This window comes from Rhea americana, unplaced genomic scaffold (genome assembly GCF_003343005.1).
Source record: "Rhea americana isolate MKP2758 unplaced genomic scaffold, rheAme1 scaffold_120, whole genome shotgun sequence".
Taxonomy (NCBI): Eukaryota; Metazoa; Chordata; class Aves; order Rheiformes; family Rheidae; genus Rhea; species Rhea americana.
This window is the reverse complement of record NW_028185262.1, coordinates 1,925,503-1,951,018: the sequence shown is the minus strand read 5'-3', so window position 1 is coordinate 1,951,018 and position 25,516 is coordinate 1,925,503. Positions and strand designations below refer to the sequence as shown.

General features: G+C 52.0%; 1 protein-coding gene across 1 annotated transcript in view; it reads left to right on the top strand.

Annotated features, from left to right (window-relative positions):
* PLXNA1 (plexin A1) overlaps window positions 1-25,516 on the top strand; it is a 145,424-nt gene that overhangs the window by 54,908 nt on the left and 65,000 nt on the right. Inside the window, exons 3-8 of the mRNA XM_085324285.1 lie at window positions 2,532-2,672; window positions 7,449-7,549; window positions 8,605-8,728; window positions 10,919-11,072; window positions 11,771-11,870; window positions 23,781-23,895. Coding sequence (XP_085180411.1) covers window positions 2,532-2,672; window positions 7,449-7,549; window positions 8,605-8,728; window positions 10,919-11,072; window positions 11,771-11,870; window positions 23,781-23,895 — 735 coding nt within the window. The remainder of the gene's footprint in view (window positions 1-2,531; window positions 2,673-7,448; window positions 7,550-8,604; window positions 8,729-10,918; window positions 11,073-11,770; window positions 11,871-23,780; window positions 23,896-25,516) is intronic.

The following is a 25,516-nucleotide window of genomic DNA, read 5'->3' as shown; positions in this document are numbered from 1 at the left end:
TTTGGTAATGTCTTTTCCCTTGGGTGGGAAGGGAGTGGGGAGTGGGCAGGAAGAAGCACATTTCCGAGAGGGGCTGCTCTGATTAAATTACATCCTCTCCCCCTTCCCCTACCCGCTAAATACCCCCATTCCCGGCAGGTGGAAAGCGTATGTGTGGGGAGAGGGTGGAGGGAAGTGCATCTCTGCGAGCTGTTGTGGAGAGAGCAGTGGCATGTTCTGCATAGGATGCATGGGCTCGGAGGAAACCACCGTGTTGCAGCCCTCAACAGTCCATCCCATTTATGAGACTTGGGGCGGGCAAGTTCCCGTCAGGCTGATCCTGTTGGAAAGCCCGTAATTGCAGGGGTTTGCACCTCTGCCCGCAGGGATACAGTCCCTGCAATAGTCTGGCACAAGGAGCTGGACCTGGCCGTCCTGTGGGGCCAGGGAGGAACAGCTTGGGAGGTTTGTCTACAACGAACAAACTTCTCGACCTCTAAAGCTCTCTCCTTGTCCTGCATATTGGCCAACCAAGAAGCAACTTAATTTTCAGATCTTTCAAATTTCATTACCCTAGACCTCAGCTGCTGCTTATCTACTGTCTCTAGAGTGTCCTTTTGGGGAGAAGAGGCGCCAGGTGCTGGAGAGGAGACTTCATATGTGTGCACATCTGGGGGTAGCCCTTTACCCCCTCTTAGCTTACCCTGATGTTTTATGGTTTGGCTCCAGCCCTCTTGACTACAATGATTATTTTTAGGTTCTTCCTGGAGCCTCAAATTAACTGGAAGTGCTTTGTATCTGTTGTTTTTTTAATACATCTCTTTCCCAGCACTGCGCGGTGCAATAATGTAATGGGGAAATTACCCCGCTAGTTAAAATTACTGCCAAGTGTGACATCCACCCATAGATCTATTTTAAAACCAGGGTAGAACTATATTGATCCTCTGTGCCGCAGCTATGGCCCATAAAAGGGTTGGAAAGGTGCGTTTGTCACGTTGCCATAGCAAGGGAGGGAGCTGGTTCCGCGTTGGTGGGAGGGTGGGCGTTCCTGAGCTGGGATGGTGCGCAGCCGAACTGGACTCCTGCCCCGGCCAGGGGAACCACGTGTATGACCACCGCAGAGGCCGGTGTGCTCTCGGGTGCAGGGAGCGCGTTGCAGCAGCCTCCCCTGTCCCTGGGCTGTGCCGTGGACTTCAAAGAGCTATACCTGGCCCTGCAACCCCAGTCCTTGGGTCCCGCTGGGAGAGGGCGGCTCCTTTGCTCGCTGCTGCCAAGGGCTCATCGCTCTCTGGTTGCTCAGGGGTCTCTTTCTTAATTAAATACATTTGTTTTGTAAAACGGCCTAAAAATAATCCAGGGCTGGTGCATGCAGGAGGCTGGCGGTGAATCAAAGGCGCCGCTCTAATTAAACGGGCCCCGGTTTGTTTGTGAGCCGCATACATTTCCATGCTAATCAGCTGCACACCGGGATCCTGCTTTCCCAGCCCCGTATCCTCCTGATTGGGAACTATGCAAATGCTGGTGTCTGTTTATTGCAGAAGGGGAACCAGGCTGCTGAGGGGCGGGGGGAGGTGGCTCAGGAGGGCAGAAGGGGTTTGGTAAGGCTGTGAGGTGCTGGGCCCTGGGAGYGTGTGGATGGATGAGGGCAGCGCTCTACTTCTTGAGCTGGTCTGACCCGCTTCTCGGGCACTGTATTCCTCAAGGCCACCCCATGTCGGAGGCTGCCCGAGTCCAGGGGCTTCACGTGTGATTGCATGACTGGGAAGCGTCTCGCTGGCGATCAGGTTACGGCAGGTAGTGCTGCTGAGTTTGGCCCCTCCTTGGGGGGGTGACTCCAGCCCCGTGGTGCCTCATAACGCGGTTATTGCCGATAGTGCGAAAACAGTATACTTGGGAAGAGCTTGAACATAATTATGAGCCATAAGGGGATTAGAGCATTTGCCACGTTCCTGCTCAGGAAATGAAGGCACTTTCTGAATCTCTGTTGACCCTCAGCTTCCTTGAAATGCTCTTGACTTCCCCAGTTATGAGCCCAAGTGTTTCCTTTGGTGGACGGGGAGACACGAGCCCTGCCTGTGTGCGCTGCAGTGTCCTGCTTGGACAGGACTCCGCACGTGTGCTGTACAAGCTGCTTTCCTTACAGCCACGGCAAAATTGGATTTGCTGTTTTGCTGCACGTTTTGGGCTCCTCCATGCCACATTGATAGTTGGAGGGACTTTGGAAATGAGTAATRGAAAATGTAGGGTAGCTGTGGGGAGGAATCCAGGGCAGCACAGAGCGCAGCATGGGTGTGCGCAGTGCCCACGACCAAACGTGAACATGGTGGGAACGGAGGGGACAAATGCGTGCAGGGGAGCGTGAGCGATGGAGAAGAAAGTATTGCAGCTGAGGTTTTCTGCAGAGCGTTAGGATGTTTACAAAGTCACTGCTGCTTTAGTGTCTTGTGGTGGTTGTGACATTGCCCCACCAGTGAGCGGTAGCAGGACAGCATCCTTGATGGGGCACGGGGCAAGCTGCAAGTCTGTGCTAACCCCCTCTCCTCTCTACRCAGATCCTTGTGGACTTGCTGGCTGACAGGAAGCACCAAGCGCTGCAGTATGAAAATGTCGTGGCCCATGAGGGCAGCTCCATCCTGCGAGACCTGGTACTGAGCCCTGACCGCCAGCACATCTAYGCCATGACAGAGAAACAGGTAAGGGATGGGCCTGGGGGCCAGACCTGAGGCASCCAAGCGTGGGGATGCAGTCGGGCTTCGAGCAGCGCCGCTGAATGAGCGAGGTGACATGGGAGTGACGTTGGGCTCTCCTGGCTTGGTGCCTAGATTGTGGACCCATCTGTGCCTGTGCTGTCCTGTGCACTGTGCACATTTTTTGGGCAGTTCCCTAGAGGGCATCTGGCCGTTTCTTTCCGAGGTCAGCAGCTGCCTGGGAGCTGGTGGAAGCAGCCGGCCTGGCTGGGCAGCCCAGACAAGAGCACTCTTAGCCTGGGCACTTCGTACTGTGGCTTGATGTGAGGACTTGGCACTGCACAAGCCTGTGTGTCTGTGTGCATCACGTCTGGGAGTGCGTGTGAGCATTTATGTTCACATGCTTTCCCCATGCGTGCTTCCTGCCCCCCGGGCTATTCCTCGCACTGCAGGGGCAGGGAGAGTGGCCTGCCTCCCCTGCTGTGAACTGGACTRGCAGGCAATGAGTCTGTCAGTTCTCAGCCCCAGGCCTGCATCGCAGCACGGCTCTCCAGCCCCTCTTTTCTATAGAAGGGKGGAGACAAAGCGACCATCAGAGCTGGGACGTGCTAGCTCGCTAGGCAGGGCCTGGCTTGTCTGTGGCRGGGTCCCTGACTCGGGGCTGAAAGCACCATCCTCCTGAGCTTTGCTGCAGTTTGTGTGAGGAGGGCACTACGCAGGGGTTCACAGAGGTGGGTGCTGTCCCCAAGGCCACCCCCTCACCCCATGTTCTGTCACTTGCCCACCATCAGCCACCTATTTCCAGCTGAGCTGCTGGAGTTTGCTGCTACCCAGATGCACTGCCTGTCTCTCCCCAGCGCTGCCTTCGCCCTGTTGTCAGTCCCTGCAGGGGCTGCTCCTTCCCTCTGATCCATCGGTGTTTCTCCTGGGGCCCCGTCCGTCCTGCTAGAAGATCACTCGCCTGCCATTCCCGAATGGCTGCGAAGGGCAGGCGAGATGCTGATGTGGCTCCCTAGGCTGCTGCTCCGTGCAGCTCTTCCAGCTGGCCGTGATGAGCTGCACAGCACTGAAAACCCTCTGCCCTGGCCCCTCACCCCAGCCATATGTGCCTGGGGCTGCGTTTCCCCAGGAGCCATCTGCAGCTTTGGGGCAGGTTGTTCCAGTTCCCTTGTGCAAAAATCCTGCCTGGAGGCACCAGCTCGGAGACGGGGCACCGCTGCTGCTCTCCTTGCTGTGGTCCTGTGCCCCAGGCGTTAATTGTTAGCAGCAGCTGCTTGAAATCCCCATTCCTCTGGGACCAAGGGCTGTCTGACCCTTCTTCCAGTTAACTGCTGTGGAGAGCTGGTTTCCTGCTGCGAAGGGGGGCTGGAGGAGCCGAGCTGGCTGTAAACCACCTCCCCGCTCCGGCCGTGCCCTCCCGTTGGCGGCTGAGCAGGCCTCTTGCAGATTAGCAGGATCCCCTCGCTCTGAACGTCTTTTTCTCTTCCGGGGCGGATGCTTGTCTGCCTTGGGAGAGGAGGGGACGTGGCATTTCTCCAGGCAGGCTGGAGTCGGCACGCCTGGCATTTTGAGCGGGGCTCGTGACGAGCGGATGGGAGAGCAGCCTGAGCTGCTTGGCGCAGGGCAAGGGATGAGATGGCTTAAAGAACCGGGAGCAGCTCGCGAGCAAGTGGAGAGGCTAAAGTGGCTGAGGTGCCCCCAAATTGCTGCGTGCACACCTCGGCCCCTGCCTCCAACCGGAGGTACAAATCTGATCCAGATCAGGCCCAGGTACACAAYTGCCATCCTGGCTTACAATAAGAAGCTCAGCCAGGACTCACAATAAGAAGTTTTAGATGGTTTTATGTGAGGATGCATGATCCCGGACCTGCCGGAGAGCCTGCTGGTACGAGTTAATCCATCAAAGGGTTGTGAACACGTTGGAACGGGTGAAGCGGGTTCACACTGTGCCTGCGCTTTGTGGTAAGAGGCAGTGGTGTTTTTTTGCATCCAGTATTAGGARTTGTCACGCTGGATTGACTGTGTGGTCAAACCCTGGGCTCAATCTGGTCATGTTGTTAGAGACAACGATGTTGTCTTCTCACATCCCTCCTGTTTGCAGAGGAGGAGGAAGCCAGAGACTGACCATGGCAGGTCCCCACGTGTTCTCCAGGGAGCAGAGGACCCAACAGCRTGTTTCCATGCTCCCATCACCAGTTCTTCAGTTTATAATAACCCCAGCCCCCCCCGTCTTTCTTTTTGGGCAGCTTTGCTCTGGGTGAATTATTCTTGTCCAGGAAACTTTGAGAGTGCCTGTGTAGCTCACTTGCAGTCACAGTCAGATTGCTCATCTCTGCCCCTGACACTTGCAGCACAGCGTTGCCTGYGTCGACAGCGTGCTTCACCTGCCCAGCCTGCTGTGGGAACTGCACCCAGGGGCAGTGGGGTGGCCAGGGCATGATGGACTCCAGAGCCAGTCGTGCTTTGAGGCAGTGGTGCTTAAACCAACCGTCTCTGCCTGGGACAACACATCCAGGCTGTGTGCAAGTGAGCCTTCATCTCGCAGTGTCTCTGTTCATCTGTCTCCTTGGGTGAGGTGTGTGTGGGTGGGACTGTGGTTGAACCTGGAGTGCAAGACATCTYTTGGCCGCTGGCCCAGGGGTTTGGAAGGGAGAAGGATGCTGGAACAGAGCTTTTGATTTGTCTAGACAACCCCGAGGGGAGAGCAGWACCTTTTCCTTCCTCCTCCCAGTTCCTGTTTCTGGTGTGCTAGAGGAAACCTGATGCTTTCCAGGTGAGGCAGAAACTCGGTTTGGATTYGAGAGGCTCTGAAGTTCGTTAGTATGGTAATGCTGTGCTGCCCAGCTCAGAGCGAGGTCTCCCAGCACTGTGTCCACTGCTTTCCCACTCTTCTTTGGTCCTCTTCAGTAGCTAACAGCATGGGGTTTGGAGTGCATTGCAGCTGAACCCTCCCTGAAAYGACCCTTCCTGTGCCTGGTGCTCTGCCAAAGCTGGCCAGGATTTGAGCACCTTGCTCAACGGGCAAGCTGGTTTGGGCACAGGTCTCTGGCTGTTAAAATGAGGGAGGTCCCCCAGAAAGAGGCTGAGGTTGGGAAAATGTAGATAGGAAGGAGCTAGGTGAAATCTGGAAGGCTGTGGCTGGCTAATCTGCCTTCTGTATAGCTGTCCTGGGCTGTTTGTCCTGGCCAGGCCAGCTGAGCCGCCTCTCCATGGGAGAGATGTTGAGCACAAAAATTTGTTCCAGAGAGGGGATTATGCCAAACTGGATTTTTTTTTCCCCCCACCAAAAGGTGCTTCAGGAGCTGAGACCCAGCAGTTCCTTGTGCGAGGTCTGCTGGGAAGGATCTGCTCCAGACCCCTACCTCCTCCCCTTGTCACCGTTTGCTTGTGGGCCTGCAGCAGTGTGAGACAAACACATGGGAAAACTACAGGTGTTCTCGTTAGTATGCAAACTGGAGGGTGCTGATTGGGCAGCTTTATCTGAGCCCTGTAGACATCGTGCTGAGCCCGTCTCCTGCTGAGCTGGCAGGAGGGAGGGTGGGTGCCCCGGGCTGAGAGCAGGCCCCTTTTCTCTGGCTGCAGTGATCGTTTTAGCTTTTGGAAGAGAAGTTTGTGGATGTTAACGAGTGATTCCTGCCCTCTCTGCACCTGTCATGTGGGAGCAATGGGGAAACTGAGTCACAGAGCGAGGGCCCTGCCTGGGCAGTCACACTGGCTGAGCAGGGGGCTCTTTCCTGGGCTTTTATCCTCCCTGTACCCTGTTCTGCTCTCTAACTCCAGGCTCTGCAGCTGTCTGCTGTGGGAAACAGCTGGGTTTGGGACCCGCGGCTGCACGGAGCCTGTGTGTTAGCACAGCCAGGACGGCGTGTGCTGCGGTGCTTTGCTCCRTGTGACGCTGATGCGAGCTCCTGGGCTCCAGACTGGCTGTGTCCCTTTGGTCCGAGCCCGGCAGTGGGCTGCGAGCCCGGCTGTGCGTACTGGGCAGGGCRAGCATCACGGCGGTGCTCGGAGCTGCACGCGCCGGCGGAGGGGTGGCGTCTGGCACTCCTGGTGGCCTCCTCTCTCCCTTGCCCTTCCGATGATGCAGACCACTTCCCAGCTTCGTAAAACCCCCCTCTTCTCCTCCCCTCTCCTTAAAAAAAGCAGCTTTCCTGTATGACGGTTTGGTGTTATCAGAGTGCTGGTGGAAAGTAATTAAACGAACAGTTGTAACGGAGCTTGAAGGGCTGGAGGAATGAGGGGATTTTAATCAAATCTGGAGGAGCAATTAATAAAGAAATTGTAACCCTTTCGGAGCTGGGCTGGCTGTTGGCTGCGGGGGCACGTAGCAGGCGAGGCGTCAGGAGCTGGTGCGGGGGCTGCACCATTGCAGCCTGTTTGCTGARCTCCATGAATCTGTGAAGATCCAGTGACCGAAAGAGCTTTATCGGGGCAAAATTCAGCTTGGGATTCGGGCATCATAGGGCCTTTGTGTGCAGAGGCCTGGGAGGTCCCTGCCAGTGGCAGAGCTGCTSGCACCCAGGTCCAGGGCACCTACAGGGCTCTGGGGAGGGCAGGAGGTGCCCTTGCCTCATGGTGGAGCTGGGGCAGGATGTCCCTGGGCGCGTGCCCTGCTGCGATGCCGGGTGCCCCACGTTGACTTCGCCCCACGTCCATCCTCCGTCCGCGTTCGAGGCCCGTCCTCTTTGCACCGCTCTCCTCAGTCCCGTTCGACTCCCTCTAGGGCTGTGGGAGCTGCAGCAAGCCGACGCGTCCCACCGCTCGCTCCCCGTTTTCCCGCAGGTGACGCGAGTGCCGGTGGAGAGCTGCGAGCAGTACGAGAGCTGCGAGCTGTGCCTGGGCTCCCGGGACCCCCACTGCGGCTGGTGTGTCCTCCACAACGTGTAAGTACCGCCGGCTCGGCCGCCGGGGCTTGCTGTGGGCCCCCCAGCACCGCTGGCGGCCGTGGGCAGATCCGCCCCGGATGTGGCTCCGGGCCCTCGGGCGAGTCGCGGGGACGGAGCCGTCCGGGGAGTTTCTGCCTGCTTCCGCCTGCCGCGGCGCCCGGGCTCTGCTAACGGCCTCTGAGGCGCTGCGAAGCTGCGAGCAAAGGGCCCTAATCCCCCGGGCGAGCTCCCGCGCCCGGCATCCTCGGGCGAGGAAGGARGACTGAAGGTGAAGGACCCAGAAGGACCCGGCGGCAGAGGGACTTCTCGGGTGGGACAGGAGCGGGGAGCCTTCGCGGGAGCGCGTCCCTCCCCGGCTGCTGAAGCGCGTGGAGGCRCTTCAGCTAAGTCCGCTGGCTCCCGCGCGCCTTTTGGGACCCGGGCGAGGGCTGGCAGCCATCTCTGCTCCTTCCTGGGAGAGAAATTGCTCCTGTTTCAGCCCGGCCCGCGAGGTGCACGCGTTGTTTGCTCTCCCTCTCCGTTTTGCCCACGATTTAATTGAAGCTTCCCGTAACGAAGTACTGTTACCGCAGAAGGTGCGAGGAGCAGCAGAGAGGGAGCTGTTTGCTCGTGCGGGGCAAGCGGTGCGCTGCAAGGCGCTGCCGGCCCGGCTGGGGAGACGCTGGAGCGTCGCGGGCTGCTCTCCAGAGGGACGGGGAGGAGGCGCGTGCGCTTGGGAGGGACGGATGCCGCAGGGAAAGATGAGAAGGACGTCGGCGTTGGGCTCGGGGCAGTGACTTGGGAGCCCAGCATGGGTTAAGGGCAGCGGCGGAGAGGCTGGGGAGGTGCCTGGGGTTGGCTTCCTGGACGTGCTGCGGTGTGGGGCGATGACGCTCGGTGGCAAACGGGCGCAGGCAGGGACGGCCAGAGGTGCGCCGCTGCCCCGCGGGGGCTCGGGGTCCTGCAGCGTGGGGACTCCCTGCCCGGGGAGGCTGCCGCGCGCTGCCGCCCTCTGAAACCCAGCGCAGGACTGAGGGGGTCCTCCTCGCCGTGGGGCTTTCCTCCCCTTCCAGATGCTCGCGCAAGGACCGCTGTGAACGGGCGGATGAGCCCCAGCGCTTCGCCTCCGACCTGCGGCAGTGCGTCCAGCTCACCGTCCAGCCGAAGAATATATCGGTCACCATGTCCGAGGTCCCGGTAAGCTGCTTCTCCTGCTCGCTTGCCTGGCCCAGGTACGTCCTGACCCTGYGGAGGCAGGTGACTGGGAAGGTGGTGATTAAAAATACGTGAGGAATATTCAATGAAAGAGAGGTCTGATACAAAGAAAATGTAATAAAGTGCAGGGGACTGATGAAGGCTGGCCTGTTGCTGGAGGGAGGTAATAGACTGGTTAATTACTGTTCAGAAAAGACATAACTGAGCAATAAATATTTCTGCATAATATAAATAATGACATAAGGATTGCCATACTTAGGCCAGAGATCCATCTAGCTCGATATCCTGTCTCTGACAGTGGCCACTAGTAGATATTTTGGGATGAGTCGAGGATGCATAACTTTTTGTTTTGCCTGTGCAAACAGAAAGGATRTACTTGCATGGAGTATTTTCCAGACCATTAGCGATGTAAAGAGAATATGAAACTGCATATACTAGCAATAAACTTTTGAAAACTGCCAGGTCTACATATCTAGCACTTAGGAGTCCTGAAAGAGTTGGCCAAGGAGCCCTCTGGCCTGTCTGTAGATGCAACTTTGTAATAAATAAGAGAATATTGAGAAAAGTTCAGTAAGCAGAAAATGTGCTCATTTTTTGTCGATATGCAGAAAGGGCAAATGAGACAACCCAGTGGTTAGAGATTGCTTATTTTGGCATTAATTTTAGGAAAACTAACGGAAAAAAACTGATACAGGATACAACTGATGAAGAATTAAGGATATGAGTATAATTAATGCTATTCAATGTGATTTTATGTCCAAAAACTATGTTTTGTTCTTCGATGAAATTATGACTTGAGTTACAAGAGAGACTGCAGGGATGTGATGTCTCTAGACTTTTACAAGGCATTTGACTTGGTACAACACAACATTCTGATTAAAAATTAGCATTATACAATATTGATAAAGCATGTCTTAAGTGGATTAAGACCTGGCTCTGTGACAGATCTCAAAAAGTAGTTGTCAGAGGGGAATTGTCACTGAATAGAAATATTTTGAAAGTGCTTCTGCAGGGATTGGAGTGCAGTGCAACTTCCCCTTAACGTTTTCATTGGTAATACGGAAATAAATGTGAAATTGCTGCTGCTGAGATATGCAGAGGATGCTGAGACTGGCGGGGTGGCACATAGCTGTGAGGATGACATTGCTATATGGAGCAATTGGGTTCGAATGGGACTAGTTTACCAGAGAGCGAGTCTTARTATTGCCAAGCCTGGAGTTAAACATCTGGGAAGAAGACAGGCTCCCAGATGCTCTAGGAAGTGGTGGCTCTGGAAGAGCTCCCTGGCTGTAGCTGGGGCACGAGCCCTCCATGTGATGCTGTGTCTGTCSGAAAGGGCTCCTAATGCTCTTTGGGTGGAGCTGTGAGTTGGGAGGCATTTTTTTCTCTATCTGATTATTTGCATGACTGATAGCAGGGTACGGCACAGAGGTCTGATATGATTGACGCTGGGACACTGCACTCGGGCTTGGAGTCCACCTTTTAAAGGAGGAGGCGGCAAACCTGTAAACATCATGTAAATGAGTTGAAGGCTGGAGAAAATGCTTTCCAGTGAGAGACTTCCAGAGCTCAATCTGCTTAGCTTATCAAAAAGAAGATTAAGGGGTGACTTGATTACAGAGTATAAGTGCCTTTACAAGGAGCAAATATCAGGGACTAAAGGGCTTTTTAATCTCTCAAGGAAAGGCATAACAAGAACTAATGGCTGGAAGCTGAGACAAATTCAAATTAGAAATAAGGCACGCATTTTGTAAAGGGAGAACTGCTGACCCTTAGAATGAATTTGCAAAGGAAGAGGTGAATTCCTCCCCTCTCGATGTCTGCAGAAGTGGATGCCTTTCTCTAAAATATTCCCTCACCAAACACTGTGCTTGCTCTTTGTAGAGAGGTGAGATGTAATGGTTTGTGGTGCAGGAGAGGGCAGAGGATGTAAGGTAGTGATTCATTTGGTGTTTAACCTGTTTAAATCTGTATTCCCTCCTTGAGCTGGGAGTTCATGGATGTGGATGGTGCTTGCTTTTAGCCTGCAGCAGGTCCCCCTTGCTAGGTATGGGTGATGGAGGTAGGATGTAGCCCTGAGCTTCTCTCCTCGCTGGAGTGGCTCCTGTTGGATGCTAAGAAGTCTCTGCTGTTTRCTGGTTCCCTCTGTGATGCTTTTGCCTCTCTCCCCAGCTGGTTCTGGAGGCCTGGAATGTCCCAGACCTCTCAGCCGGAGTTAACTGCTCCTTTGAGGACTTCACTGAGTCGGAGAGTCGCATCGAAGATGGGAAGATCTACTGCAGCTCTCCCTCTGCCAAGGACGTCATCCCCATCACCAGGGGCCGTGGTGAGCCTGCGTTGTTTGTGCCCTGGGAGCTAAACAGAGCCCAAGGCAAACCTTGCCCTGATTGTTGCCCCAATTGTTGCCCCAGTAGCCAGACGCAGAGGAGGACTGGGAGAGGGATCTGACAGTCTTTCTGTGACAGCAGCAACCCTCAGCTTCAGAGCAAAAATGAAGACAGGTTCTTGGGATATGGGAGGAAAACCATGCTGCTGCTCGATGGGGACTGATGCTTGTCTTTGATCTGCCCTCGCCCTCTCCCATGCTGTCAGTGCAGTTTCTTGCTAATGGTCCATGTGCTGGTCCTGTACACCCTGAGGCACCTGACCTTGTTTCCCACCTGCGGACTGTTGCCAGGTAGATGTAGGTTTTTCGAGGGGCTCTAGGGTACTCTGCTGTCCCCAAAACTGTTCAGCTCCCTTCAATGCTGCTAGCACAACCTGAAGCACCTACCTCCCTGTCAGCACATTGTAGTAGGCAAAAGGGGCATAGTGCTGTGCCTGGGCTCTGCTGACCTGTTCGGCGGCTGGATCGGTATGGGACCCTCACTCTTTTTGTTCCTTGATCTGGGGGATTTTGTTAGTTAACTGGGGTGGATGGAGTTTGTTGCCCAGCTGCCTCCAGCCCATAATGGGCTGTGGGCTAAGTGCTGGGCTGAACATTGTGCCCATTTTGATGCCTGTTTCTGCCTTGCTGTCTCCCAGGGGACAARCGGGTGGTGAAACTCTATCTGAAATCCAAGGAGACGGGGAAGAAGTTTGCCTCTGTGGATTTTGTTTTCTACAACTGCAGCGTCCATCAGTCGTAAGTGCCCTGGGCTTCATGAGCATGCTCTGGGGAGAGGTTGGTTGGGCTACGTGAGACTTGGAGAGAGAGATCTCAGCTTCGAAGCTGTTGATACTGTAAGAGGAAAGCAGAGTCCAGATAGTGGGGTTTGCAGTGAGAAACCTCCTCCTTTTACTTTGTAAACTGGGACAGTGACCAGAGAGCCCACAGCTGCGTTTGGGCACGTGGGAACATGTAACATCAAGGCAGAGTCTCACTTGTAATGGACTTTGTTTGGAAAAGCTTTGGAAGAAACAGGGAATTTACTGCATTGCAGACTCTAGCAATCCATGTAACTGAAAATGCCGAGCATCTTATTCCTGGAAACTTGTTAAGAGGAGTGACTTGGCTATGCAAAAGTAAGGAGAGCTTGTGTTTTCCTATGAAGGTACTCACTTCCCAAGCTTGCTGGAGTGCAAGCTGGAAAATTATAGCAACACYGAATGGAACATACTGCATGTTGTGRGGCATATACCCAAGAATTTCCTAAGCAGAAGTAATTRTAAATTTGCTTTCTTGTCAGACTRCCTTGAAATCTACCTTAAATATGGGTTTTTAGGCAGCTTAAGATATGAACATGGTAAAATAGAAGAGGTATGGATTATTGATGTGCTRTCTTACGCACAATGTCTAAAGCCCCTAGTAGCTAGCTCCAGAATAGGGGCTGTGGACAGTGGGTTTGAACAGCAAAGAGACAGATACAGTGTGGAAACTTTAGAGGAGATGCCGGGGTGTGTTTGGGCAAAGACACTTTAGCTCAGGAATGTGAGCGATTCTGTGACCCTGCCAGAAGCCTCCCACGGATGGTGACGCTCTGGCTAATCAGTAATTTTAGATAAGCAAATGTAGAATGATCTCTTTTGGGCAGCTTCTTACAAAGAATCTAGCTTGGCTCAGGGGGTTTGCTGGGGCTCTGCTACAGATGGCTTCTTCAAAGCATGTTCAGCRAACAAGCTGTATTTATTGCTTTGATCAGGGAAGAGCCTGGGCACCTGCAGCCAACAGTCTGCCTGCAGTGCCGAAGGGGATGCGTCCAAGGAGAGCCCAAAGGGCTTTCGTTCGCGTGCCTGACGAGGAGCAGTCTGCCTGCAAAAGGCAGACTTGGGAATGTGAAGCGTGGAGAGCAGGCAGGCCTCCAATGGCTTAAGGAAGGAATGGCCCCTGCAGACTGTTTGCACCAGAGGGCATCCCTCCCAGCCCTGGGATGTCTGCTCTGCCTGCCCCTTGTGCAGGGGGCAGATCTTTGTTCTGGGGAGATCTGTGAGGGCGAGGAGAGAGGGAAGGAGTTTGCAAACTTGACTTTCTCACTCACCTTGACTCACAAGATGAGCTTTGTCTCCCTTCACGTTGTGTGGTTTTGATAACACCAGCTCAGCTTTGGCTTGGGAAGGCTGCATGTCATTGCTTTGCAAATCAAAAAGCCAGTGTGACTTCTATTTTTCTAAATGAAAGAAACAAGACTTTTAAGTACAAATAGCGTCAGGTATGGTCCAATCAGGGCCACATCATTTGGGTCCAGCAGGAAGAGCTGGTGAGGGATTTGGCATTTTATTTTACGTGCTTCACATATGAGCACTCCTCCCCCCCACCCCAAACAAACCTACAACAAAGAGCCCTGACTGATTTATTACTGCGTTGATGTTTAATTTTGGATGCATTATTTAAAAAGGCTAATTATGGATGCATTAATATTTATGGGCTCCGGTTGGAGCTGATAGAAAAGTCCATGTTCTAGGCTGTTGAACATTATTATTATTTTCTTTACGTCAAGGATTTTAATATTTGGAGGCAGTTTTAACTTTGTGACCTGCAATCAAGTCATAGCCAAAGAATATGACAATATCTGGTATGATGCAATACTTCTAAATACCATTTGCAGGCAGRCGTCTTTAATGGATCTCTTTGGAGTTAATAGCCTTTCAGATCCAGGTTTCATATTTTGCGGAAGAAAATCTATAAGTCAGCCTGATAAATTCTGTATTAGGAACAATRTGCTTTTCCACGAGGCTAATGTTTTTCCTGTGGAGTTCTCTGATCGCCATGCATAATGCTTTGTTTTTATATTTGGGCAGCTTTGTTTAGGTTGGGAGCAAGGGGCCTGTGTATTAAATCATTTCTCAGCTGAAGACAAAATGTTTAGGAGAGATTTTCAAGTCATTATGGAAAGATAAAAGAATCGTAAACCAAYTCTTCCATTGGTGTAAGCTGGAGTAACTCCAGGGAAGGCAAGACAGCTCTACCATTTACATAGTGTATAAAGAGAGTTGCATTGCCCATATGCTTGACTTCTGAAGGTAATATGGGGGAGCAGGCCAAGGGAATATCTTACAGGTAAATCCCTTAAATCCCTCTTTCTTTCCCTTCTGTTATTGCAGTGCTCTGCATTGCCACCCAGTGTGATGGGACATGGCCTCTCACTCGTCACAAAGCAACGTGGCCCTTTGTGACCGTGGCTGATATGTCTCCATAGGTGATCTGTAGGTGACACAGAAAAGGTGCAATGCCTCTGCAAATGACATAGCAACACGGAGAGGGTGTGCTACGGTTCGGTGGCATGGAGAAAACTAGTGCATCTGAAAACCAGTGCTGCAGAGCAGCCCTGAGGCTGCCTGGGAACTGCTGGACAGCAGAGCTACCAGGAGTGCTGCTCTAGCAGCTCTGGATGACCAAGTGAAATGAAGCAGTGCCTTGCTTCTAGCTTTACTGGATTAAAAGAGTGAGCAGAGAGGCAGAGCTTGCCGTGATTGAAAAATGAGCGAGATTTGTTTATGATGAAAACAAATCACTTTCTGTTAACTGTAGAGAGGACGTGCCTTGCACCTGATTCCTGCTGCAGCCTGTAGGAAGGCAGAGATACAGAGAAGGAGACAGGTGGGGAATATGTGTAATAGCACCTTTTTTGGAAGCAATGTGTCACCTTGTTCCAGTTAGCAGACAGGAATTTCAAAAGACTTCTGAGGCCTGCTAGTAAACACAAGATGGTTTGAGGATGGAGTTAAAACAGTGTTTTATAAAAGCCCAGTGAGTTAAGCTGTTTAGACCTTGTCAATATTGGCCATGCTGCTTTAAGAAGGAAAAGCTGTAACAGAGTCTCAGAGTGACTCTGTTCTTCGTTCTGCTTTTTGGAGAGGAGTCACTGTAATACTAAATACCAGAGCCCTTTTTGCATGTCTCAGTACAGATTAGCTAGTTCTGGCCAAACTGGTGTTGACTGTTGACAAGGCTGTCCCACAGCTTATTTTTCAAGGTCAGGCCTGTGGTGTCTAGGAGACTGGCTGGGAAAAAGCTGCTCTATTCTTTGAAAAAGTTGCAGCAAGATAAACTGGGTGGCCGCTCGCTAAACCGAGAGGAGCACAAGGGGTTGAGGGAGACCAGTGCAAATGCTTGGTCCATATRCTGTGGATGTGCACAGGTCAGCAGGGACTGACCAGGAAGGGATCAGGTACATCTGAATTTCTTAGCGGGGGACTTYTTGTTAAGGGCAGGCAGGTCAATATGAAGCAGTGTGTGTTGGAGCTGCCCTGAGACCACTGTTAACAACTCGTTAACTAAGGAGTGTTTGATGAAACACCACAGCCTCCTGGAGATGTTAGTAGCGTGTGCACCCACATGGTGTGCAGAAGGAAGACCAGCCGCTTGTGTGGCAGCAGTTTTCCTTCTGCTCCAAGTCACTTGGATAGYTTTCTAGGGGTTGCATCCAAGTACCACGTCCCTGTCAGCCTCAAGACTCTTGTGGGGCTCAAGTGGACATTTGCAGGCTGTGCTTTCTAGCATCTTTCTCCTGAAAGTTTGTGTATTGGGGAGGAGGTGTTTCTGGGAGAGCCATCCAAGGTGCATTGAACAAAGGAGTGAAAACCTGGAGTTTGATGCAGAATAATGGATCCCTTGCAGAGAAGGACATGGGTGTTGAGTGGCCAAGGAAAACTGTGAGCCCCTGGGGCTGGGAGCAGAGCTGGAAGTGTGGGCTGGTCATCAGATCYGGGATGTAGGCTCTGCTTTCTGTGATGGAGGACATAATAGGAAACCCCATGGCAGAGACCAGTATGGATTCCCTTGGGGGTTGCCTATGGCGCATTGATCAAGCACACGCTTTTAAAGACCACTCTGAGGCTTTGATAACCTAATGAATCAGCCTGTGTCCAGAAGCTGCATGCGCAGATGTTGAAGTCGTTTTTGTAAGCATTAAACTCCCTCTTCAAAGCATTCTCTAGGAAATAAGTACCCTTTAAAGATAAAGACATAATGCCAGGCTCCCTGAGTGACTCTGGTAGAGCCTGCGATTGCTGGCAAGGTAGATGAGTGCAAAATCAGCCTTGCAAAAGCCAGGAAATCCAGAGAGAGATGGAGAGCCTGGAAGCGGAGGCAGGAGGAGTGCTTCAGGAAGGGGGAATTCCTTGGGACTGGAACATCACAGCTCTRTTGCAGGGGTGGGGATACCAGCTGTGAAAGCTGGAGGATCTTGGAGGGAGTGCGCACTGAGATGTGGAAATAGTTCAGAGCGTCCTTGTCCAGCCTGCTGTCTCCAGCAGAGACTGACACCAGCTGTTTCCAAGGACAACCATAGCATATTTGTTCCCGGTAATTCCATGTTTGCTGTCTGGGTTTTCCCTCTGGAAACCCTGCCTAACTCCTGTTGTAGTCTGTCTTTTTGGTTTTATGCCAATATGGAAAGACTCCTGGGAAGGGGCTGGAGAGGGGTGAGGAGGAGACCTTGTAGTTCTACCTCACCCCAGTGACAGTTGTGACACCCAGGTTCTATCAGCGATGGGATGTTGAATTTCTTGAGGGTGCTGTGAAGGCCAGAGCAATGGGGAAGCATGCCAGTGGCTCTCACCCTGACTGAAGAGATGTGAGCACAGCTATGTTTGAATAGAGCAGCCCTATCCCACAGGCTTTTGGTATAAGTCTCCATTAGGCAAATGGGATTTTAATGCATTGCCCAGGGGCTGGGGGAGCAGTGTGGCTGTGTGAAGGAAGATGGGTCCGGGCTCCTTGCTGGTGTGTGAATCACTGCAGAGCCTGTTGGCCGCAGTGCTCCCAGCGTCCAGAGTGTGTGTCTCAAGGCCTCCTTGAAGGCGGTGGGACAGTACCAGTCCTCACTCCGCACTGCTTCTCACTGAAGACTTGCAGCCTTGCCGGCTAGCTGTGTCTATGCCTCTGCATGCTGCCTGCAGTGGGATCAGCAGCTGATTACACACAGCCTGGTTGCTTCTCTGCAGGCCCAGTGTTACTAATTTCCTGATTCTCACAGATGTGCTCGGTGCTTTCTTTTTGAAGGCATGGACAGATGGCTGCAAGCAGTTGAGTAAGTGCATCTGAGTAGCCACCTCTGAGCTGTGAGGCAGTAGCAGATCTGTGCATACTCCTAGGCTAGGGCAGGCAGAAAATCCTGTAGGACAGCAACAGAGATCACTCAGGATAACCAGTTTTGTGTCACATTTGTTATCTGCTGGGAGAGCTGATACAGTCTGGTTTTGTGTTTCACTCAGCTTCGGATGTGCAAGGGGAATTATTTGTTCCTGGAGATCTTAAAAATCAGGGCCTGATTCTGCACCTTCTAATCAGAATGTGACGTTGGGCTACCCTGAACCCACCCTGCAGTGGCTCTAGCATGCCCCACACATACTTCTGGGAGAAAGGCCGTTGGTGAGGGTCAGCACAACACAGATGGAAAAGCTTTGGGCTAGCAGGAAAGGGAGCGCAGAAACTTGGTGGCTTGAGATGGGCAGAGAAGGTGGGATGGAAGGAGATGACAGCTGGTCTCCCACTGTGATAGCTTTCCTAGATTTGGGGTCCACCTCGTGTCCTGCTCAGGAGGAGCAGGGTTGCCACCAGCATGTGGCTGTGGTCTGCCTGTAGATGTGTGTGTGGGGGGGGCACTGGCTGCCCATTGCTGTCACCCTTCAGGATTTCTGCCTCCTTTTATCCCCCTTTTCTGGGTCGAATAGATTGATATAAAGCCTAAATTGCTGCCATTCAGCCTTTCACCCCTTCCAGCTGCTGCTCCAGATGCAGGCTATGACGGAGCAGAATATTCACTAAGGATGTCTCTTCCTTGCCAAGAGAAGGTCTGAGGAGCAGTTTGGGAGCTTTTAGGCTGTCTGTGGTRTGTGTACGCAGATGCTGTTTCCATCAGCATTGTTTATAAATTCCCTTCTCAATGAGCTTCCCTTGTTCTGCACTTGATGCCGATGAACTTGCCCCCTTTTCTCCTCCCTGTGGTTTGCTCTGKGTCCTTCCTCCAGAAAGGCATTGCTCCAGGCTAAGAGCCCCAGCGTGCGTGTGTGTGTGCGTGCGCGTACAACGCTCACATTTCCATGTCCCAGCCCACAGTAGTTATGTTGAATACATAGATTATTCTCCTACCTTGTTTGTTCTTCGAAGGCAGCTTAGGGGGAGGATGGAGGCAGTGGGAGCTCACCTTTAGTCACCCACTCCTCTCTTTCCCCTCTCTCCCTCCCTCCCTTGTTTGCTTGCTCAGGCTTATCTCGCCCCTGTGGATGCCTGTTTTGCTTTCTGCCTTCCCCTCTCTGCGCTCCAAGCGCTGAAGAGCTCTCAGCTCTTTCAAGCCGGAGATAAGAGAAGYGAACTGACTTGTTTTCCAGACCGTGCGAATGCCGATGTAATAGCAAGGCATGCATGGCATGCCTGAGGCTAAGAGCAAGRGAAGGTGAATGAGGAATGAGCTTGGATGTGGAGTCCTACTAGCTTCCCATGCTTTGGATCAGACATGGAAATAGTAGCAATATTACTGGGGTTATTAGAGTTGTCTTCTGCTCACCTGCCTAAGGGTACTTTGAGGAAAAGGTCCTCTGAAGCCACCCCGGCAGGTCTGGGCTTATTCTGTAGTGACCAGCCTGTTAACCAGATACCAGAGATGTTCTTAATGTGCTGCTAAATGCCCCTCCGTTGTCTTGTCTCCCCCTTTCTASTGTTGGTTTTGTGCATCTGTGTTAGGTGTTCATCTAGGAGGACCTCAGCTGTGAGCAAGTTTGTAATTGGTTTTGAAATGAAGGAAGCAGCACCAAGCTTGTAGTGGCTTTGGGGGGCAACTGTGGAAGGTGTGGGGAGGTTCTAATGTTGTCCCCATGCTACTCAGTGGTTGCCCGTGCCCCTTCCAGCTGAGTGGGGAGCTGCTGCTGTGGCCTGCAGGACTATCTGCTCTTTTTAGGTGAGGTTCCAGCAAGCGTGGGCTTGATGTGTTATGGACGACTCTGTGCAGAGTGATGAAATCCTTGTCTGAGGCTCTCATCACTCTTGYACACATATAGCTGGTGGATCTAATGCTTCCTTTTGCCCAGCCTGAACTCCTTGCTGGCTTAGTGTCTGGTTGCGTGGCACCTGGAAGGGCTCACAGTGGAGAAGGCAGTAGAGATGTCTGGGGAGCAAGTTACGGGTTCATGTCTGCACTGCACCTCCAGTATCAGGTTTTTTTGCCTGGCTGGGCTCCTTGCATTCCCAGTAWGTTTCAGGGAGGGGGACTTCAACACATGAAGGAGAGACTCCCTCTAATCATCAGGAGTGATGAAAGCTGCTTAGGCAAGAAGTGATGAGGGAAAAGTGCCTGACCGTGGGAAGGAGAGAGACAGCACAGATGGCATCATGCTGCCGAGCAACCTGCTCCTGTGTTGGGAACAGACAGCAATGACAAATGGACACGCTGGGGATACAACCCCAACCACTCCATAGAGCCTGACCTTGAGCAGACGTGCCTGGCTCTGAAGCATGCCGGAGAGCTCTGCCTCTTCTTTTTCAGCAGGGGTCCGATTAGACCTATTTGCAGGAACTTGTTCAACCCGATGCCTCTTGCTGGAAGATGTGTCTCCTGATCAAATCAGTTTTCCGTTCCCTTAAACAAGACAGTCAGTTTGCCTGCTTCTTGAAGCTATAAAGCAAAACTTGCAGACCACAAAGTGAGGTGGCTGCAGAAAGAGCCTTAAGAGAGTCTCGAAGCTCCTGTGCTCCTGGGAGAGGGGGTGTTAGCTTAGAGCCTAATCAGCAATATTTACATTTCAGAGCCGTTTGCTCCTCCACTACTAAGGATGGCACATAGAGAGGGGGCACAAATGCAATCACGTGTCTGTGTTTGGCATGGTGCATGATAGCACTGCTTCATCACAGTCTGGTGCCTTTAGGGAAAGAGTTGCTGGCTGGGAACAAAGGGAAGAGCTCCTGTCTTTTTCTCCAGGACTCCTGAGTTTTGACAGTCCTGCAGGGAGCTCACAGGGGGAGCAATGTTAAATCACCCATGCCCAAGGCAGCAGGACCAAAGCACATTAGAACTGGGGTTTAACCATTTTATTAACACCTGGGTACTAACTTCCTTGGTACTTTACAGAGTCTTTAGCCAGCTGGGTTGTGCTCACTGAGACACACTTTAAATGCAGAAAAGATGCTGTGGCGTGAGACTTGTGTGGCAGTGAGTGTACTTACAATTACATTTGACAACCTTACGGCAGATGGAAGGCTTAGGCTGAAATGAGAGTGTGAAAACTATCTCCAAGGACTATAGCTTCAGAAATGACTTGGTTAAGTTAGAAGCAACATGAAGGGGAATTAAGATGTGGAGATCCATACACTTAGCATGGTGGATACTTGAAGGATAACCTAAGAGACATTAGGAATATGCATCTCGTTCGGTAAGTGAAGAGGCTGCCAAGAGACCAGCAAGAAAGYACAGAAGCTGATTGGCARGGCAGACCCTCAGAAATGCTGGAGRCTCACCTGGCAGCATGAGTGGAGCACCTCTTTTACAGAGCTGACCATTGGCTTGCAATCAAACCCTTATCCAGCACCCTTCTTCTCCATTTAGGACAGCCCTGAAAGCCAAATATGATTTGTCTTTGACCTCMAAGAACTGCAGGGCTGAGGTGCATGGGCTGGTGAGTGGCCTGGGCAAAGGCAAGGCTGAAGTCAGATTCTTCATCTGAACTGCTTTGAAATGCCTCAAGTGATGGCAGAGGAGAGATTCAGGAGTCTTTTTTTTTTAAAGCCTGCAAGACCCTGTGGCTAGAAAATAACTCCTGAGGTGCAGCGCTTGCTGAGGGTTGATTTTATGTGAGGATTTCTGGTTATACCATGATGAGTGACTTGCATCGCAGCGACGGCACTTCTCTGGGGACTCACCCTGCTGAGACTTGTACGTGTTCCTCTTTTGAATGACCTTTCTGTGGTTACCGTACTTCCGCTAGGATTAACCTATGCTTTCACTGCCGTATTGCCTCAATATCCTGGATTTGTCTGCCTCCCCATTGCTGCTTGAGCCCTTGCCATGAGGATAGGGGGTAGGAACAATCCTGCTGCTTTGTTTGTGTCCTTGCTTCCCCCCACCCTCCACACCTCCCTCCATCAAAGCAACCAGAGATAGGAGGCTACGACTGTGCTTTTAAGTTGAATCTCTGCAGCTGAAATAAAATYGCATATATTTGCATAAGGAGCATCTCAATTAACATATTTGTGGGTAAAGCTAAAAGGGCTGTTCATTTGGAAGTGAAAATRTGAGCGAAACATGGAAATGACTTCCAGCCCCCTTTGCAAGCAGCTTAATTAAATATTTCCTTAGTGTGTGCACATGGATTTAAGAAGCTATTGCTGTATATGTAATGGTGTGTGAAACTCCAGGGCAGGGAGCTGTGGCCCTGCAAAGCCCCAGGTGTGCATTTGCACTCAAGCTGTCTGCACCTTGAGCTGCCTGCCGCGGCGGCTTGCTCCTGTGCCTTCCCCACACCTCTGAAGTGACAAGTCTGCTGCCGGGCGAGGGATTCAGCATGCTAGGTCCCTCCATCTGATGAAATCACTTTTCAGGAAGGTTGTCTTTCTGGTGCTTTATATTGTGGTACTGTGTTTCCCTTGTCATTTCTCATGAAGGTAAAGGCAAAACGGTAGTGTGGTGATTTAGAAGAGGGTTCTGGCCGAGCAGGGCTTCCTGCCTCCCACRGGTGCTGTGTTTAGGAGAAGGCCTTGTCTTTAAATATAATTGCTTTGGGCCCAGTTCTGGTCCTAGTAAGATCAGTGAGAGCAGGAAGAAGCCTTTTAGGGAGATGAGCAGTGCTGATGTGGTTTTTTGGTCTTGTTTTTAAGCTAAGGTAGTTGTTTCTCTTGCCTTGCAGCTCCTGCATCAGTAGCTCTTCCTGTGTCCTAATCAGGAGGACAGGCTTGGTTTCACAGGACACGCTGCCTTTTGCAGGCTTGCCCCTTGAAGCCTGGCTGCATTAATTCTGGGCTTTGCTATCTTGGGACAATGTCGGGAAAGGATTCAGTCCTCCTTGGCTGTAGCTCTTCTGGTGTTGCAGTTCAGTCAGTCCCTTCTGCAGAGGGTGAGGGCCTCCGAAGCTGCATGCCCGACTTGGCRCTTGGGCTCCATGGTGATGGGGCTGGATGATCTGCCCTTGCTGACAGAGATACCTCCTGGGGCTTGGGCTAAGGTGGCCTTTGAGAGCATTTSGTGAGTTCATGTGACCCTGCCTGGAGGAGGGAGGACATTCTTTGGCAGGTTCAACTGCGTGCTGCTAAATGATGGTACTACCTGGTACAGGCAGGGCTTAATGCCTGGCAAACCATACTAGCTGGTGATATCTGGCCCTAGATGGTATGAGCACATAATGAGATTGATGTGCTATAGAGTTACCCACCTCTATGAACTATTTGTTGTGAAGCAGAGGAAATATCATGGGGACAATTTTTGCCCAGGCTGCTTGCTATGTGGCACGAGCAACAATTAATACTATCATAYAACTTGTCTTCTGCAACCTGAACTTCAGTTTGCCTCATTTTTGCCCTCTATCTGGCATAGGCTGCTGTTGTGGCCAGGAAGGAGGGATGTSAGCCCTGGGCTGCTGGAGAAAGGCTCCAGGATGCCAGAGTGCTGCTCACTGTGATAGGTCCCGGGATAACAGCAAGAGGAAGGAGCAATGGACTGAGCTGGCCCCATGGCTCCTTTCCSCATGTGGGTCCCTTTGGAGGGGCTGCTCCCCACTGCTCAGAAAAAGCGTCTGGCCTGCAGTGCTCGTTCCCTACCCGAGCTGCCGGGCGCTGCTGGCAAGGGGGTTGCAAAGCAGAGGAGCGCGGCTCACTGGATCAAAGCATGCCTGAGCTCAGGCCCTGAGGAGCTGCAGAGGGGAGAGCGGGATATGTACACATGAGCATGTAACACAAAGAGCCCAGAGAGGAGGCTTAAGAGAGAGACAGAAATGTTTCAGGCTGGAGAGAAAGGGGGTGGGAAGCAAACACACACACAGCCGGCGAGGGGCTGTGGATGAGGGGGGCAGAGGGAGAAGGTCACACACGATGTATTGTGAGCAACTGAAAGGCACTACAGTCCTGAAATGTTAATCTGACCCAACCTTTAGCCAATTATAATTTCCCTCTCAATGAGCGTACATTAATCTGGCTCTTTCTCCTCCTTTTCTCTGCAGTGGAGAGCCCTTGTTCTGCCTGCTCTTGCTAAAATTGCCTTTCATGAAACCAAAATAAAGCTCCCAAAGTCTAGAGCTGAGCCCTCTCGCAGGCAGGCGGGCGAGCGGGAAGGGAAGGGGTCAGCTTGCCAAATAGATAGGGGGGGTCACGCAGCCCTGCCACAGCCCACGCGTGAGCTCCATGCTGGCCAGAGGAGGAAGAGCGTGGCCAGCTGGGCTGGCACGAAGGGAAGGAGGAGATGGGAACACTGTGGGCTCCATAATGGCTGTGGGCAACCTGGGGAGTAAAGCATGGTGGTCCAGGATGCTCAGAGGTGGGGGCAGAGCAGGCTGCTCCCATCCAGACAACTGTTGCTTGCACAGCCCTCAGCCTGCTGSCGTATGTGACCAACCTAAAAGGCAGTCTATGAAAGGCCTTGGGGGGTCATTCCTGCCCCGTGGTACCCTAACGCTGCCTGCTTCGCTCTCTCTGCAGCTGCCTGTCCTGTGTGAATGGCTCCTTCCCCTGCCACTGGTGCAAGTACCGCCACATCTGCACCCACAATGCTGCTGACTGCTCCTTCCTGGAAGGGCGCGTCAACATGTCTGAGGTAAGGTGGCTTGAGCTGGGTCTCCTCTCCAAGGTTGCCTGGGAAGCAATGAAGGAGTTGAGGAAAGAGCTGCTGGGATGGCATGCTAGTGGGGAGAGTCTGTATTCATTGACAAGCCATTGCAGGGAGACTGCTTGGGAATTTGGGCTGAAGTCAGAAAGCACTTTAGGCTGAATGAAGTGAAAAACAAAGACATTTAATTGTTTCTCTTTAATATTTTTGAAGGGAGCAAGCTTGAACTGTCGTTACTGAACAACTAGTTTTCAGAGAGGGGAAGGTTTAAAACTGTAAAACAAATCATTTGACTGCACCTTATTTCTACTACTCTGCTAAGAAACTTGGATTACTTTTGTTGGGATTTACCTTATGCAGGATCTGTGCCACTGACCTGGGAGATCTGTCTCTCAGTGGGCCCTTGCAGGAGGTCTTTCCTCCCAGCCTGCCCCAGCATCACTGCCTGAGCTTCTGAGCAGATGCTGTACAAGTTCTTGAGCAAGAGCTGCAGGGTGGTAGGTCCGTCACAACCAGGTTGCCAGTGCTTCCTTTGCCAGCCTGTATCCCTCCCCAATTTCCTCCCTGCATCATCCCGTTGAGGAGGCTTCAAAGTCCCTGCTAAAACAGGGGGGACCTTAATCTTTGCTGTGCTCTCTGAGGGCTTCCTTTTATTGCTGTCTACAGTGGAGGATGACTAGGAGTTAGCCCAGCYCTTGATCTCTGTGGTTTGCTGGGGGTAGGGGTGAATACAATATAGGGAGTCAGTACTCTCTACAGTATGCTGTTTGGGTTAGTTTTGGAGAGGTCTGGCAAAAAGCCTGTGCTGATCTGGGTCCTGAAAAGAGAGTTTTGGGGAGGAGATTTTCACTCCCTTCCCCACCAGACTCCTGGAAGGTGACTCAGGTTGGTGTCCAGCAGCAAAAGCCCCTCCTGAGCATGCTGGTCAGTACTCACAGTCTTTGCTGGAGGGARATAGTTCTCTCATTGAAGTGTTGAGGGGTATATACATGTGGTATGAACTTTGAGGAACCTTAATAAGAGTGCTACTCCTGTTGATTTCAGTAGAACCAGGATTTTGCTCTGCTAGATGCTTTCTTGAGGAAGTAGGTAAAAAGTTGAAACACCTGCTGTAAAAGTGGTTTGAGCCTAGCAAAATATACCTTTGCTATAGCCGGATGACATACCCTCAACCCTACCTTGTCTGGGCTGCCAAGGCAAAAGAGTAGGTCCTTCCTGACCTCTCTGGGTCAACCGATGAGCTGGAGTTGGTGTTAGATGAGGTGCTTTTGTCTGATGGACGCACTGATTTAAAGCAAGGCAAGTTTCCCTGTTTGGGGACTGAGATGACAAGACATCCTGAGGTATCTCTGGGGCAGTGCTGGCATTTCCCCTTTGCTTCCCTCTACATTTGCTTGAGCAATTAGCAGTATTTGGGAGACAATGAGTCTTCATGAGCACAAGGCTGATTGTTTATCACAGACCTGAGCTTAGCCTGGTTTCCAGTCACCTGTAAAAGGATTGAGTGGAAAGGGCCCTACTGCCTGATGTTTGCCATCAGGAACAAAGCCATGTACTGTCTTCATGGGGATGGTTCAAATGTGTGTCCTGGAGAAAGCATTTGTCCGAG